At 47.9% G+C, this 15,552-nt stretch overlaps 1 protein-coding gene across 12 annotated transcripts in view; it reads right to left on the bottom strand.

The window, feature by feature from the left end:
* Positions 1–15,552, bottom strand: part of gramd1bb (GRAM domain containing 1Bb) — a 54,805-nt gene that overhangs the window by 26,323 nt on the left and 12,930 nt on the right. The window contains exon 2 of one of the 12 annotated variants that reach the window (XM_076049991.1): positions 13,503–13,546. The exons of 10 other annotated variants lie outside the window; for them this stretch is intronic. In XM_076049991.1, coding sequence (XP_075906106.1) covers positions 13,503–13,546 — 44 coding nt within the window. Of the gene's footprint in view, positions 1–5,980; positions 6,456–13,502; positions 13,547–15,552 lie in introns of those variants that run through there. One more of the 12 variants, XM_076049993.1, reaches the window with a different exon arrangement.

Below are 15,552 nucleotides of genomic sequence, written 5' to 3'. Positions count from 1 at the left end.
AGCTGCGTTTCCATTACTCCTGGAATTGTGCAAAACCTAAATGTCGCAATAAAAACCTCCACAATTGGTCTGTGAATTCCTCGGTGACTCCCAGAAATCCCTTTATCGTGTCCGCTCCCATACACGCGGACTTTGTCTTTGAGCATTCAATGGAATCACCTGCAAATCACAGCTGTACTTTGCAGAAATTTTAGAAATATCGCTTTCATTTTGCAAAATCTGTCATGGAAACGAGGCTAGTCACGGCTACGGACACCTGTTGCAGGGCATACAAAACAAAATCTTGCATCCGAGACGCGTCATTGGTTACATGTTGCAGCAGTGTCAACGCTTGCATGCTCATGTTTGTGAAATCAACAACACGATGTGCCATAAACGCACCATAACAACAGCAGGATTCATCAAAAGCTGCCTGCCATTAATTTTAAAGCAGAAGAAAACATCTGCACTTCCTGCGTCGGGGCCGTCGCGCTTTTAAAAACACAAATCAAGTCGCGCTGAATCAGCGCTGATAATCCGCCCGGAGGACAGTGTGTGCAGTGCGGCCGTGCTGCCGTGACCCCGAGCCGACAGCGGAGCCGCGAGTGGAACAAAGGAAGCCGGTTCCGCTGAGCCGGACCAGCAGATAAAACCGGCCGGCCGCTGACCTACTTTCACTCCAGCCTGCTTTTCTCACGCAGGAGGGTCCAAAACTCAACACGGCACCACAGACCCCAAGGTCTCCGTTCCCAATAATGGAAACACGTGACGGGGGTGGGAGGAGCCTGGTTTTTTAGTTTTTTTCCTGCTTCGGTTCAAATGTTATAAGGGCTAAAACCATTTGAAAAGTGAAGCAGAGTCTGTCGCTCTCTGAGAGTTTTCAGGCTCTTTAGCCAAACAGTGGCGAGGAAAAGGGGGGAAAAAAAGAGAAAAAGTGGAGGAATGCCAGAGCGGGTCAGAAAAGTCCATCAGTCCGACTGAGTCTGCCGTTGCCGTGGCAACCTGACGAGCCATTCATGTGCAGAGTCACTCCAAGTGTTCCCGGCCGAGCAGGGGGAGTGTTGTTCTGTATAGAACAGCACGCCATACACACACACACACACACACACACACACGCACACGCACACGCACGCACACACACACACACACACACACACACACACACACACACACACACCTACTTATCTCCACGCCGTCTGAGTGCACTCTGCTCTGAGCGCGCTCAGTGACAAGAGCTGCTGTATCAGTGGAGGCCCCACGTCTCCATTTTAGGGTGCGGGATAAATCTCCTCTGAAACATTCAAACACTCGGCCCACTCGACATACATCAGTAAGACGGTTCCTGCTTTTCTCTCTGATTGGCTGAACACCTCAGAAGCCTGAGCCGAGTTCAAAAACAAGAAAAACAAAACAAAACACAAAAGGGAGCCAGCAGCACTATGGGGGCTGCGACGAGACGGACAGAGAATTAAACGCAACTATTGAAATTCAGGAGCGACAACCAGGAAGTTGGTTAGTGAGCTGAGGCGGCCGCGGGACACTGGGTCACAGGGGGCGTCGCCCACATCAGCAGGGGACATTAAAAACTGAGTGACAAACAGGAAAGAAATTGCAATTAGCATTTTATTATCATAATAATTATTTTATATTGGTAAAAGCTTAATTACTGCCCATAAATCCATGAATAAAAGTGTATACTCTCAGTACAATAAAAGTCCCTTGGTTTGCCTATAGCTACTAGAACGGTTCTCATACACACTGCCAGTGTAAAGTTTGGACACATCCTGTGAATTTAATGTCTTTTCTTTCATTCTTTCTCTCTCAGACTATTGACATTGCAGTTTCTCACTGAAGGCATCAAAACTACGTATGGACGCACATGGAGTTATGTAGGAAAGAATAAAATTGTAAAATAACTCAAACATGTTTTATATTGAAATTCTTCAAAATAGCCACCGTTCATAAAAAGCATATTTAGAGTAATTTAACGTGTTTTTCTTTGCTACATAATTACATATATCTTGCTCATATATTTGATGTCTTCAATATTTATCTGCAGTGTAGAAAGTTGTAAAGATAAAAAAAGATTGCATGTCACGCTGTCCAAACTAGACTGGTAGTTTATATATGAATATACACAGGACAATAAGGGTCTCGCTCCTACTGTAGTTCGCTGCCATATTGCGCATAATTTTTTTTAAGGAAGCCAGTCTGACAGGGCCCTAAATAGGAAACTGTCAGGCTGTTTTTTAAAAAACAAAAAAACAAAACAAAAATCACACCCTGGACCTTCAAGTCAGATTTTTTTTTTTAAGGCAAAAATCGAAGTGAATGACACAAACATGAAGTTGAGCTGGGCTCAAGGGTCTGACGCTAGGGGGCGTAGCTGGCTCTTTGCCTAACGGATGGTCGATTTTAGCCAACATCCATCAGTGAGTGAGCGTCCCTGAACGCACCGTGCCGCCCATTAATAACCAGGCCCGGCGTTTCCTGCCGCAGCGGGGCGGCCGGACCGACGGCCCGGACGGCAGCGGTGACTAAACGCACCTGGGTGACAGTACTTTTAATCTAACTGCACCGGGATGAACTCGGCGCTCCTCGTTAACGCTTTAGGACAATTACAAAACACCCCCACCGGAACAGAGAACACATCTCGCCAGCATCGACTTGGGTTTGAGGGAGTTTTTAATTACTGCCCGGTCAAAAGCACCATCGATCACGTTTCTGCCCAGCGCTGAAACCACGGCGTCGCAGCGGGAGCCTCATGCAGCTTCATCAGCGATGACGAATGGCTGCTGGAAAAAAGATGCAGCAAGGAGAGAGGAGAAAAAAAAAAAAAAAAAAAAAAGGGGCAGGAGGAGTGAGAATTAATAAGCCCGAGGCCTGGAGGGAAAAAAATGTTCCGCAGCTTCTCTTCGCTGCTGAAGTGAACTTGCAGAAGGACAAGGATCAGCGCGATGGAGGAAAGTTTTCTGCAGGCCAAACAGACATCGCACAAATAAACTGCAGAGGGAAACATTTCGCTGCCTGAGGTCGTTGCAGGTTCATTTCACTGCCTTACTTTGGAACAAGACAGCGGTATCAAAAGGTAGAAAAACAAATCGCACATCATCAATCATCATCATCATCATCATCATCATCATCATCATCATCATCATCGAGGGATACAGATTTTTGCACTTTTCGTATTAATTTTTTTTACAAAAGGAGTTGAGTCCAAAGAGCTGAGAGACTGACAGACTCCCTCTAACACACGCACACGCACACGCACACACACACACACACACACACACACACACACACACGTTGGTTTTTCTGGTTTGCAGAGCCAAACCATCCTGCAGCCATGACCCGGCCTGTCCCTCTTTGGTGCCACGTGCCGAGGTTGAGCAGCAGTGGCGGCGGCAGTGGCGGTCTCTTGTCAGAGCCTCACCAGAGCTGCAGCCGGCAGCATGAGCACATCTGCGTCCCACAAGCCCTTGTGTGTGTGTGTGTGTGTGCGTGTGTGTGTGTGGAGATTTAAGTCGAGGCAAATGTCATATGAAGAGCAAACATCCCCACAACTGGAGCCGCTGCCAAATCCTGAGCAATCTCTCCCTAACACACACACACACACACACACACACACACACACACACACACACACACACACACACACACACACACACACACACAGACAGACAAACACAGTGGCTCACATGGTCCCTCACGTCTTATCGCCCTCCTTGTCTGCAGTCAAGTGAGTAATGCTGCCAAAATATACCCACGGCCCGGCACAGCACAGCGACCCTCAGCCTGGTCTTTCATCACGCCAGGCACCGCGACCAACCGACTAATAATACATCATAAGATACAAATAATTAGACAGAACTGAAATGAAACAGTGCCAAATATCTCCAAGTTTCTATTCAAGATCCCAACTACTTCAGTTTCAGATCTTCAATGTTGTCAAAGCAAATTTAGCCCCCTGTTTGCAGCCTCCCGTTTGCGTCGGACCTCTCACACGTTTGACACAGAAAACTGTGAAGCACAAACTGAAGCAGAAGTCAAGGACGGTCTGTTCTTATTGATTAAGTCGATTTGACATCACTCTCAAGGCCTGGTGACGTCAGCAAACTCTTCGCTGGCCGCTGCACTTTAATTCTTTTCTACCACATTGAACACGGCCATCTACATCCTTCCACCTTTTCCACTTTTTTTTTTTTTTTTTTAAATACCTTCACACCTTCTTCTTCTTCTTCTGCCGCATTATCCGGGGTCGGGTCGCGGGGGCAGCAGCCTCAGCAGAGATGCCCAGACCTCCCTGGCCCCAGTCACCTCCTCCAGCTCATCCGGTGGGATGACACCAACAAACACAAAAAGTCCTCTGAACAACCACCCGCTGCCTCCTGTCTGCTCCAACCAGCCGAGGCGGCCGCTGCTCCACATCACTCGGGAGGACTAATGAGCCCGCTGATGGATGGACTGACTGGCGGAGAGACCTTGAGGTCACATGACAGGCGGAGGCTGAGAGAGAGATGGCGACGAACTGGCAGGAATCCTGATGAATCGGCCCGTCGATGTTCTACTGAACGAAGCATTTCGGTCAGTCTGGCACACGCCAAGACTGGAATCACACACCGCCACCACCACCACCGTCATCATCATCGTCATCGTCATCACCACCACCAACCCCAACTTCACCACCACTATCATCATAATTATCTTCACCACCACCATCATCATCATCATCATCACCATCACCATCATCTTTATCATCATCATGACCACCACCACCATCATCACCTTCATCATCATCATCATCATCTTCACCACCATCCCCATCTTCTTCACCACCACCTTCAACTTCACCACCATCATCACCATCACCATCACCATCACCTTCATCATCATCTTCACCACCTTCAACTTCAGCATCACCACCGTCACCACCACCACCACCATCACCTCACGCTGTCTGATGGTGAGGAGAAAACGTGTCGTCTGAAGAAACATCAGTGGCAGAATTAAGAGGAGACGGAGCGAGACGGAGGGGCTAATGAGAGGAGGACGGAAATAGTGCGAGAATTAGAGGCGGCAGACGTTTGGGAAAAGAGGAAGAGCTCCTCGGCGGGATGTGAAGGAAGTGAGGAAGTGAGGAAGCAGGACGCACGTTGCACAAACTGCTCCCCCTGCACCCTCCCCTCCTCTTTCTCCTCCTCCTCCTCCTGCGGTGCTCTGTAATTCGCCTCTAAAAATATCAGGCAAGAGGAGGAGGAAGAGGAGGAAGAGGAGGAGCGTCAACAAACACGCGCGAAAGGAAGGGAGGAAGGAGGACGGACAGACGCCAGCGCGCGCGAAGAAAACCAAAATACATAAAAAGAAAAAAAAAAAAAAATCAATGAATTACCAGGCGGCCGCACCTGGATGCGTTCGCGCGCGCGCGCGCGCGTGTGTGTTTGTCCATGTGTGAGGGGGACGACGGGGGGCGGTGAGGGGTGAGGGGTGAAGAGGGGGAGGCGGCGGTGCGACGGAAGGGGAGCATGTGCCTGCTGCTCCCTTCCAGCCGGCCACGTGAGCGCGCCGCTCACACAGAGCGCCCGCCCGAGGGGGAGAGGCGCGGGGTCGCCACAGTCACACCGGCTGCGCGCACACGCAAACACACTGGCACACACTGGCCAGAGCTTAGCCGTGTCCCGAGCTCGCCCGGGTTACGCGCTGCTGCTGCTGCTGCTACGTTTTCTGGCGATGATTTACGTAACGACGGAGCGCAGCTGCAGCTGCAGACGGACGCGGGAACCGAAGCATGACGTCCGTGGAAGCATCGGCGGGGGGGGGGGGAACACGCGACAGAGCTCGGAGTTCGCAGCACGACAGGGGCGGAGAGACAAAATCGGAAATAAATAAATAAATAAATAAATAATAATAATAATAATAATAATAATAATAATAATAATAATAATAATAATAATAATAATAATAATAAAAGAAGACGGTTTGCTGGGGGAGCCTCGGGCCTTACCAGGTGAGCTTGAAGCCTTTCATTGGTCCAGCCAGGCGGGTCTGACGTCCATAGCGAGTCGAGGCCACTGTTGTGCCCGCTGGCGCCGCCGCATGCTGATGGACGAGCCGCCAGAGCTTCGCCTCCCATACACCGAGCAGGAGGGATGCTGCGGGGGGAGCGGGCCGGACGGAGGGAGGGAAGGATGGATGGTAGGAGGCTGCAGCTCGGCTAGGCTCAGCTCGGCTCGGCTCGGCTCGGCTCGGCTCAGCTCCGGCCGCCCTCCCTGCTCCGCTCCTGCGCTGCCATCGCGGTGCCGCAGTGGCGGCCGCCGGTGCCAGAAACTCTCACCTCCCCTCAGCTCCTTTCCTTTCGCTTTTTTCTTTTCTTCGGGATCCTATCCTCAAAGAGACGGAGGTGACGCGCGCTGCAGCGTGCACGGCGCAGACCGCAGAGGAGGCTGAGCGCTGCAGGCGGACGCCAGCTCTTCTCCCCCCACTCCTCTCTGTTTTCTCTCCCCCCCCCACCCCCCTGTCCTGGTTTTTCAGTGGAGCTTCGCTGCAACTCCGGCTGGTCTTCCCTCCCTCGGTCCCCGCTGCGGATGAACGCTGCACTTGCTGTACTCACACGGCGCGGGAGGGAGGGAGAGAGGGAGGGAGGAGAGAGAGTGAGCAGGCGCAGGATCTCTCCTCTCCTCTCCTCTCCTCTCCTCCCCCTCCTGCTCACCCCGTCCTCTTCCCTAGATGGCTCTCTTTCACCGTTTCTCTCCCAGTTAAGCCTCGCTGTGCCAACGTGCTGGACCACAGCAGGGTTTTTTTTTTTTTTTTTTTAGCCTTTGGCCATAACAATGACCCCTCCAGTCCCTCACCACAAACAATGTGCTTTATTAAATGGAGGGGTGGGGGTGGGGGTTTCTGTCGCACTTCCTTCCAGGCGTGCAGGACTTCATTCAGGCCTGTCAGCTGTCAGCAGCTCCCCCCTTGTTAATCTCTTAATGCAACTCCTCAGTTTAGTGTGGGTTTGTGGGTAGGAGGGTACCCCCCCTCCTCCTCCTCCCACCGTACTCACCCCCCCCAGCCCCCGTCGATGGCTGCACGGTGCCTGTGTGCTGTGCATGTATAATGAATGTGAGACGGGCATCACGGTGGTGACTCAGCCAGCTTCACTCGGACCAGACACCCCCATTCAACACTGGATAAAAACAAAACTCACACTACACAACACATATTAAATTTCCAGCACCCGACGGCACGGACGATGCTGAAGACCATGTGCATTTCAGTGAAACTATGGAATGGACAACCAGGTGAGATTGTTTCAAAAAGTTAAACTCAAAGTGTTAAATCTTGGATCCATGAGGACCGTAAAGGACATTTTTTTGTTTGTTTGTTTGTTTGTTTGTTTGTCTGTCATTCATGCGAAATGAAAACATTCATTCATTCATTCAAAAAAAAACAACCAAAACAACAAAATTAAAACCTCTGCATTCCGGCATTTCTGTATAAAGCAAGGTCTCACTCGCAAAGTTATAATGCACACAAGTGCAAGAGTCCAGTTGGACTGCAGAGACTCGGTGAGAAGACAGCATTTTTTTTTTCTTCCAACAACCAATAGCCACGAGGACAGGGATCGTTTTGGGTGAGTGATTTCTCGAATGGTCACGATTCTCTCCGCCTGTTTGCCCACCGCCGCTCCGATCAGAGACGGTGGTGGAGTGCGACCGCAGGCACTGGGTCAGACTTCCTGTGTAATCTGCGTTACGGCTCGTCAGTGTTGGCGTCACACACGTACACACAACGAGACACCGGCTTGGTGGGCGACGCTCGGGCTGAAGGGGCGGGGCTAACTTAATTTTTATTATTTTTTCCCCTGCATTTGGAAAATAAATTAATCAACAGGATGCACCAAATGGCAAAATGATGTGCCAAAAAAGTGGAAAAACACTCAGTCAGTGCAGTCAGACCCGAGCTGGAACAGGTCCTTCTAAATCAGAGCCATTTAATCTCTGATAAAAGAATGAAAGACTGTCATGAGACTGCGGAGCCACGTCAGCCAAACGGCTGAGTCAGACTGGCCAAATATAACCGGTCGGCCCACCCGAGTGCATCCTGTGAGTGGGGAGCAGAACAAAGTGAAAACAGGGGGTGTGCAGTTTTAAAAATAGCAGGAATAACAACTGTGCAATGGTTCACTGAAGCCACAGAAAATATCCAGTAAATAATAATTGTGTATATATACATATAGTACATCTAAACCTGCAGTTTTTGCATTTGTACTTGTGTGTCTATATCGTATCTGATGATGGCAAAGCAAACAAATAATGTACAGTTTGGTTTTGTGTTAACGTGGAGGTGAGTCACCGAGCGCCGCTCACCCACTCGCTGTTGTTCCAATACACACAGTTCTCTTGTCTATCAGATGCGGTGGTGGCAGCTTGGGAGGCTGGAGACCTTCTGTAGAACTGTGAGTGTGTGTGTGTGTGTGTGTGTGTGTGTGTGTGTGTGTGTCTGCCCTCTGACGCCAGAACCATGGTGCACCAGCGCCAGAGGCTGTGGTCGGTTTCTGGACGCGCTGAGAGGGTGAGTGTTGATTGACCTCAGTGGTGAGGAGATTGAACACATTAGCGTGTTAGCCGCTACACGCTAGTCTGTAACTACACTCACTTATGGGCTTAATGGACACTGTAGCACACTGTTGCTAGTGTACATTTTTTTTTCCACAAAGGGATAAAAAAAAGAGAGAAAGTGTGTGTCAACTATGGGGTAGGGCTGTGCGATTAATCGATTTTAAATCGAAGTCAGATTTTTTTAGTCGTAACGACGTTAAATAGAGGAAAATCAATTTTCCTCTTTCATGCTTCCGGGTTGGCGCCTCTTGGGTGACGTAGTCCTCCTCCCCCCTCGAGAAGCTGTTAACTGGTTAGCTGGCTACCTATGTTTACTCGCATCAGCACGAGCCACAGCAGGTGTTAAAACCAGGAAGAGATTCTGTTTGCTGCCCTCACCACTACCTGGTAAATTATTTTTCCAAAGTCGCATACAACATGCACTTGTCCCGTGTTTGTAGCATATTTAACCCCCCCCCCCAAAAAAAAAATAAAATAAAAAAATAAACAATCGAATCGAAATCAAAACTCGAGTTTTCAAAATGGTCCAGCCCTACTATGGGGTGTGCATTTCCATCTTTAATATAATGTAATGTAAAAAATGTTCTCTTAGAATCACTATTTTGCTCTCAGCAACTCAGAATATTTGAAACCTTTATCTTGAAAACCTTGTGTTTTTCGTGTTCCGTCTCTCTTTCTCTCTCAAACATTATTAGAAACACAGCCACAGTTGGTGTGTAGATGTGTGGGGCTGGTGGAAGACTCGCTGTGCGCGTGTTGCTGCTCTGCAGAGGAGCAGCGGTGCTGAACGGACAGCTCCTCCACACAGGAGTCAACCACCAAGTCAGAGACCCCCTTCTTTCCCTCTTTAAACCCTCAATGCCGCCCCCTGCTGGACGGACTACACATGAGCACGCTGTGCCGCAACAACGTTTTAGACAACGATGTGGCACATTGGGGGGGAAATGATGGAACCTGAATCATACTTCTGCAAAGGCTGGTTGGCCAATTGGCTCTGCATCGGAGTGAAAGTTAAATGACACACAAATCCTTCTTTAAGTAGCTTTAAATTCAACTTTATAAACCAAACAGACTGATTAATGGGCCAACAAGGATCTTAGTCTCACAAAAAACGGCCCCCATGCGATTCCAGCGTCTTTTCTTAGCGTTCCTTGAACCGTAATCTGGCCCAGAGATTTTTCATTCACTTCTAAGAATAGCAGCAGCAGCAACCGCAGCAGATAATCTGGATTAATCCCTCAACGCCGCTCTGTGGGATTGGACGGCGCTGCAGAGCTGGACTCCGGCCAGCGGCAGCTCATTATTTGATGACGGCCGAGTGAGATGTGACGCCACTGATGCTGCGTCAACAACATCAACGGCCCCGATAGATCGATCGGGGATGGAGCAGGGTGGTCATGTGACTGGGTGGGGAGTCATCAGTGGCCGCTGAGCGAGCTGCACAAACCAAATCTATCAGGGCCGCATGGTGTGTGTGTGTGTGTGTGTGTGTGTGTGTGTGTGTGTGTATTTTGTGCACTCAGCCCATAAATCACGTAGCTCACGTGTGTGAAATATATGCACAAACAACAAATCAAATTGGATGACAGAGATTAATCGTGTTGCGGATGTTCTGGTATGAACGAAGAAGACGGAAAATAAAAATGAAGCGGGCAGCAACTGTGAGCCAAAGGGTAGCTAAAAAAAATGCAGCAGATTCATCACAAGCTGAGTTTCCATTACAGTTTTTTGCTAAATGAAAGCAATATTTCAAAGTAAATTGTGATTTGTAGGTGTTTCTATTGTATGGCGTTGAAGGGCAAAAGCAGTAATAAAAGCATCTACTATTGGACAATTTTCTTTCTTTTTTTTTTGTAAAGAGAAACAATAAACAGCACTGAAGCTTTTTCTCATCAGGAGACATGTTTTGTTTTTTTTTCCTCACTTGAGCAGCTCTGGCTGGTATCGCCGCTCGCCACTAGGTGGTGATGCACCAATAGCAACCTGTCTTAAGTGGCAAAGGAACATGTATGGTCCTTCTGAATATGGCTTCCTTTAGGCTTTTTCCTTATACCAGACGGATATGTGAAACGAAAGAGGAACACGTGATCTTCCCACAAACATGAAGAAAAAACAAACAAACAACAAAAACAAACTGCATCATGCACGTCGCAGGTGCACATCGCTGGTAATCCAACACGTGTCTAATGAAACCCAGAGAACAGCAGCAGGAGCAGCAGAACAATGAAAGGCTCAGAAAGACGCGCTGATGACAGTGATTACTCCAGACATGAGACATTATTTGCGAGGGGATCAACATCGTGTTCAACGTTGGCTTGAACCCTGCGGCCCCTCCCAAGGAAAAAAAAAAAGTGCAGCTGGTCCGACTGCAGGGCTGTCATGTGAGCCATGAATAAAAGAACAAGGTACCGCACGTGCTGACATTAAAAAAGGGACTCCCATTTCCTGCTGCTGCGGCTGCTGCAGCAAGCAGGACCAAAATAGACCAACGTTTCTTTTTAGGCACACACACACACACACACACGCACACGCACACACACACACACACACACACACACACACACACACACACACACACACACACACACACACACACACACACACACACGCATAGAGCCACACTTGCAAACACACACACTGAAATAATTACTAAACAAAGGGAAGCCCGGGGAGGGGAAGCCAGTAAGGTGCTGGGAAATGGAACTGGGGGTTCAGTTTAGGCTTTCAGTGCAAAACAAACCTTCACATCTTTTCATATCTGCCGACTGTGTGGAGGCCCCCTGCAGGCCACAATCTACACGTCAATATCTGCATCAATACTGGCCCTGTTAGGCTGATTGCACTGACCACATGCAGCCAATGTGCATTGAAAAAAAGATGGAAAAAAAGCCTTCTTGTAAAATTCAATAATTCCGCATTAATTGAGCCGTGACTGCAGCAGTGCAGCACACACTTTTTCTTTTTCTTTTAAATAATCACCAGTCAGCATTTTCTTCCTCCTACAGTATCATTATACATGTGCATATTTCTTAAATATTTATCACACCTAAAAGATACTATAAAAAGAATAAAATAACTGCTAACTGTACAAATGGACCTTGCACCAGTGAACATCACTGGACTGAGCCAGTAACTGGAGCTAAAGTGGAGAATTTCCAGCCTGAACTGTAGCTGGAGGTGTTGCCCGCAGTTCCCCAACTCTCCACACGGCGGCGGGATCACGCATAGGTCAGGCTGAGCTGAGCTCTCCGGACCTTGTCCGCATTCAGCCGTGTGTGTGTGTGTGTAGGGGGGGTGTTCACTGTGTCCCTGCGCTGCTTCTGATGCTGCCGTCGAGGGACGAGACACCGGAGCGAAGCCGCCGCCTGCACACGTCCTGCACACGCTGGAATGTCAGTCTTTCAAATTAGTCTTTGTGCAGCTTGTTGTTGCCCCCCCCTCCATTCCCTCCATCATTGCTGTGTTTTTCCATCGCTTATGCAACGGCTCACACATAAGACCGTTACAAAATAGTTCCACTTCACCGGGTCACTGGGACGTGGCGGCTGACGTGACGACACGTGGGGCTGATGATGGTGCTGCTGGCGGCATGTTGGTCTCCGTTTGACCTCTTTACATTGGTTCCAGCCTTTCAGTTAAATGACTCTCGTGAGTCTTATGAGTCTTTCTTTTTAACGTTTTTACGGCTCAGTTGAGGGTGAAAATCAGACGAAAAAAGGAACCCGTCGTTATTAAAAGGTGAGAACTGTTCCGGGTTCCTCGTTCTGTCCACTGGCATTGTTCCATCCAGAGGGAAGACTGGGCGCACAGTCGGAGGCATCAGATGAGCAGCGGTTGCTATGCCATTATCGGCCACGTGGCCGTCAAGGGCGCCGCTCGCTCGCGCTATTTCTGCTGCCTCACAAATGATCCGCGTCACTCGCGGGGACAAAGCGATAAGATCCGGCGAGGCTGCAGACATTTTTCTTCAAAACGCCTCAGCGGCCAAGATAGCAAAAAAAAAGGAGCCAGAACTTCAAGGAAGTTCATTTGTTGAAAAGCTAAAAAAAAATGTGGGGTTATTTTAACAGAGGCCGACTGTTGAAAAGATTCAGATGAGCGAACTGCAACGAAGCCTCGTGCGGGCTCACCCAAAGGAAAGATGCGGAAATCTATCATTTCTTCATTGATATTTGCCGCCTGACGGCCCGCAGCGAGGCTGCCGAGGAGAAGATTGAGGGCGGTGCAAGAAAGTCAAAGTTATTGGACGACATAAATCACATATGTGTGCGTTGAACAGTTTGTGTTTGCGTGTGGTTCTCTCAGGTGCGCCGCAAAATCGCTTTTACGCAATGTTCCCTCACAGTGCATCCGAAAATACTGCAGCAAGTCAATAAACTGAGCTATACAAAGAAAAAAATAGATGGTGTAGTCACTGCCTACATCGTGCAGAGGTCCGGGCCGCAGCGCGAGTGGTTGAACTACACCAATGGAATGACATGATATGGTATGTGACGCGAAAGAAACAACAAATAAGCAAAACAACAACAACAACAACAACCACAGAAAACTCCCCAATCAAAAAGTCAGGATTGCTGCGCACAGTTTGGTCATTAAAATACGAGGGGTGTGAAATGGGAACTTGCGAGCTAAACAGCTTCGGCTACCAAGACATGAGCATATGACAGACTTTTCTACATGTGTTTGCAAAATGTTGCAAGGTAATGGTTGCAATGGTTGTCATCACTTAGAAAATCTACTAGAATCAGAAGGTATTCTGGAAGTACTTCAGAGCCCCTGAAAATCTTTGTTTCACGGCGCCCTCTAGACGAAGCTGCAAAAGCAAGTGAGACCCCTAGTGGCGAAACAGCGCAGCCTCCTGACGCGGTATATGTATGCAGTGTCTCTCTTGGAGAGTTTCTCTTTTGTTTTTCCTACCTTTGCGGTTTCCATATCAGTTTCTTCCACTTCCTTTGCTTGGCCTATCAGTGAGGGGCAGAGAAGAATGGAAAAAAAGCAGGGAACGTTTTTTAATGAGGTGGTTTTTTTTGCTCACATGTCTTCTGATGCTCAGTGACAAGTTCGCCGAGGCCTGGCACCACAGGCACATTTTCACAAAACTCTCAGTTCTCGTTTCTTCTTTTCTGTTTTTACATGATTAAAAGGTTCTAACACGTTATCTGACGGTTTCTTTCAGCTGCATTTTTTTTTAAAAGCTTGACATTCACACAGCATACTGTCAATGTGTGTGTGTGTGTGTGTGTGTGTGTGTGTCTGTGAGTACACAGAGTGAAGCCATTAGCGACGCAGAGTGCACCGAGTCTTTTCACTCCGGTCCGCTGAAGCTGCAAGTGACTCAATGCAAAGCACCCACATACGCCGTGAATCATTGTAATCATGCGCCGCACCGTCCGCTTATTCAGTCCATTCATTTTTCTTGCTTGTGCCACCTGATAATACACCCGCCTCTCTGGTCAAAGGCAATTTCTTCCCACTCCTTCACCCATGACTGATCCTCCCCGTCTATTCCCAAGGTGCAACTCGCCATCACATTCGTTGAAAGTCTAATATTCTGCAAATGTATTTATCACTACTATTATAATTATCATTATTATTATTATTAGATAATGTTTGTTTTTCATGCTGAATTCTAATAAGGCATTAATAGTGACATATCAAAAGCATTAAACAAAACCAAAGATGGCAAAAAAACACAAGAATTTTGAGATAATAAATTCAACATCATCCCTTTTATTTTCTTATTTTCTTTCGTGTTCGAAATAAATCAATAAATCAAATCAAATCAAACTGCTTAATTATTGATATTATCTAACATAAACTAATTGATGTCACAGTTTTCTCTGTCTTTCTTCAATCAGATCCTGTCAGATCGTGTCCTCACGTCTTCTTCTCTTCTTTCAAGTGAACCCTTCAATCAAAGCTGAGCCCATCACTCTGTTGGATTCGTTTTAAAGCTCTACAAGTCCTCAAACTTCAGAGCCTCTGCTGTGTTTTCAGTCGGAGCTACGGAGACGAGCTATAAAGACTAACTCTGTTAAATCAGCACGGCGGGGACATCCATCATGGCCGCGGCAGAGGGATAGACGCGTGGCAGATTACATCTACTGATTTATGAGGGTTGGGAAAACAGACTCTCCATTAAAAGATGAAACATGTTTAAGACGGCAGTGGGCCCGGATCTAATCCAAGCGCCGTTTGAAGCCTTTCGGCGGCGCAGGGGACCACCAGGACGGAACTGCGGATCTCAGCAGACACCAAGACAGCAGAAACCAATTTCCAGGTGACCGATGAAACCTCGCAACCTGCCAACGTGCTACACAGGCCTGGCTCGGCCCGGCGCTCGCCTGCAGAGCGGCGCCGTGAAACGCTGCCCTCCTACCGAGGTGCAGATGTTTAGCGTGATCAAATTGACGCTGAACACACTTTGGCGTACGTTCGCCAGCAGAGAGCCCCAAGGTGAGTCAGCAGAGAAGGTGAGCCGGAGGAACCACGGCTCACTGGGAGGGAGAGCACAGGATGGAGAAGGTGCATCTCGAAGCCTCCTCATCTGGAGTTGCACTGAACACGTGTCTCCAGAGATATCAGTCAGACATCATTATTGAATATCGCAATTTCAGAAAGGAATGAATATATCGCAATAGATGTGTCTTGAATATCACAATATCAGATATAAAATATCACAATATTGGATATCAAATATCACAATATCCGATATGATCAAATATCATGGTATCATTTATTATCGAATATTACTATATCAGAGATCACAATATATTTCAATATCCTATATTATTGAATATCGCAATATCAGATTTTTATCGCATATCATGATATTTTCCTGGGACAATGCATATGTTACATTTCAGGTATCATCCAAGACAAGTCACGAGCTTCAATGAATGAGGTTTCTGGGGAAAATATTTTAAGCAATAAAGTCTCATTGGGATGAATGAAAGGAATATATATA

This window comes from Nelusetta ayraudi, unplaced genomic scaffold, assembly GCF_046127955.1.
Source record: "Nelusetta ayraudi isolate G7.1 ecotype Tasmania unplaced genomic scaffold, CSIRO-AGI_Nayr_v1 ptg000120l, whole genome shotgun sequence".
Taxonomy (NCBI): domain Eukaryota; kingdom Metazoa; phylum Chordata; class Actinopteri; order Tetraodontiformes; family Monacanthidae; genus Nelusetta; species Nelusetta ayraudi.
This window is presented reverse-complemented; position numbering and strand designations above follow the sequence as displayed.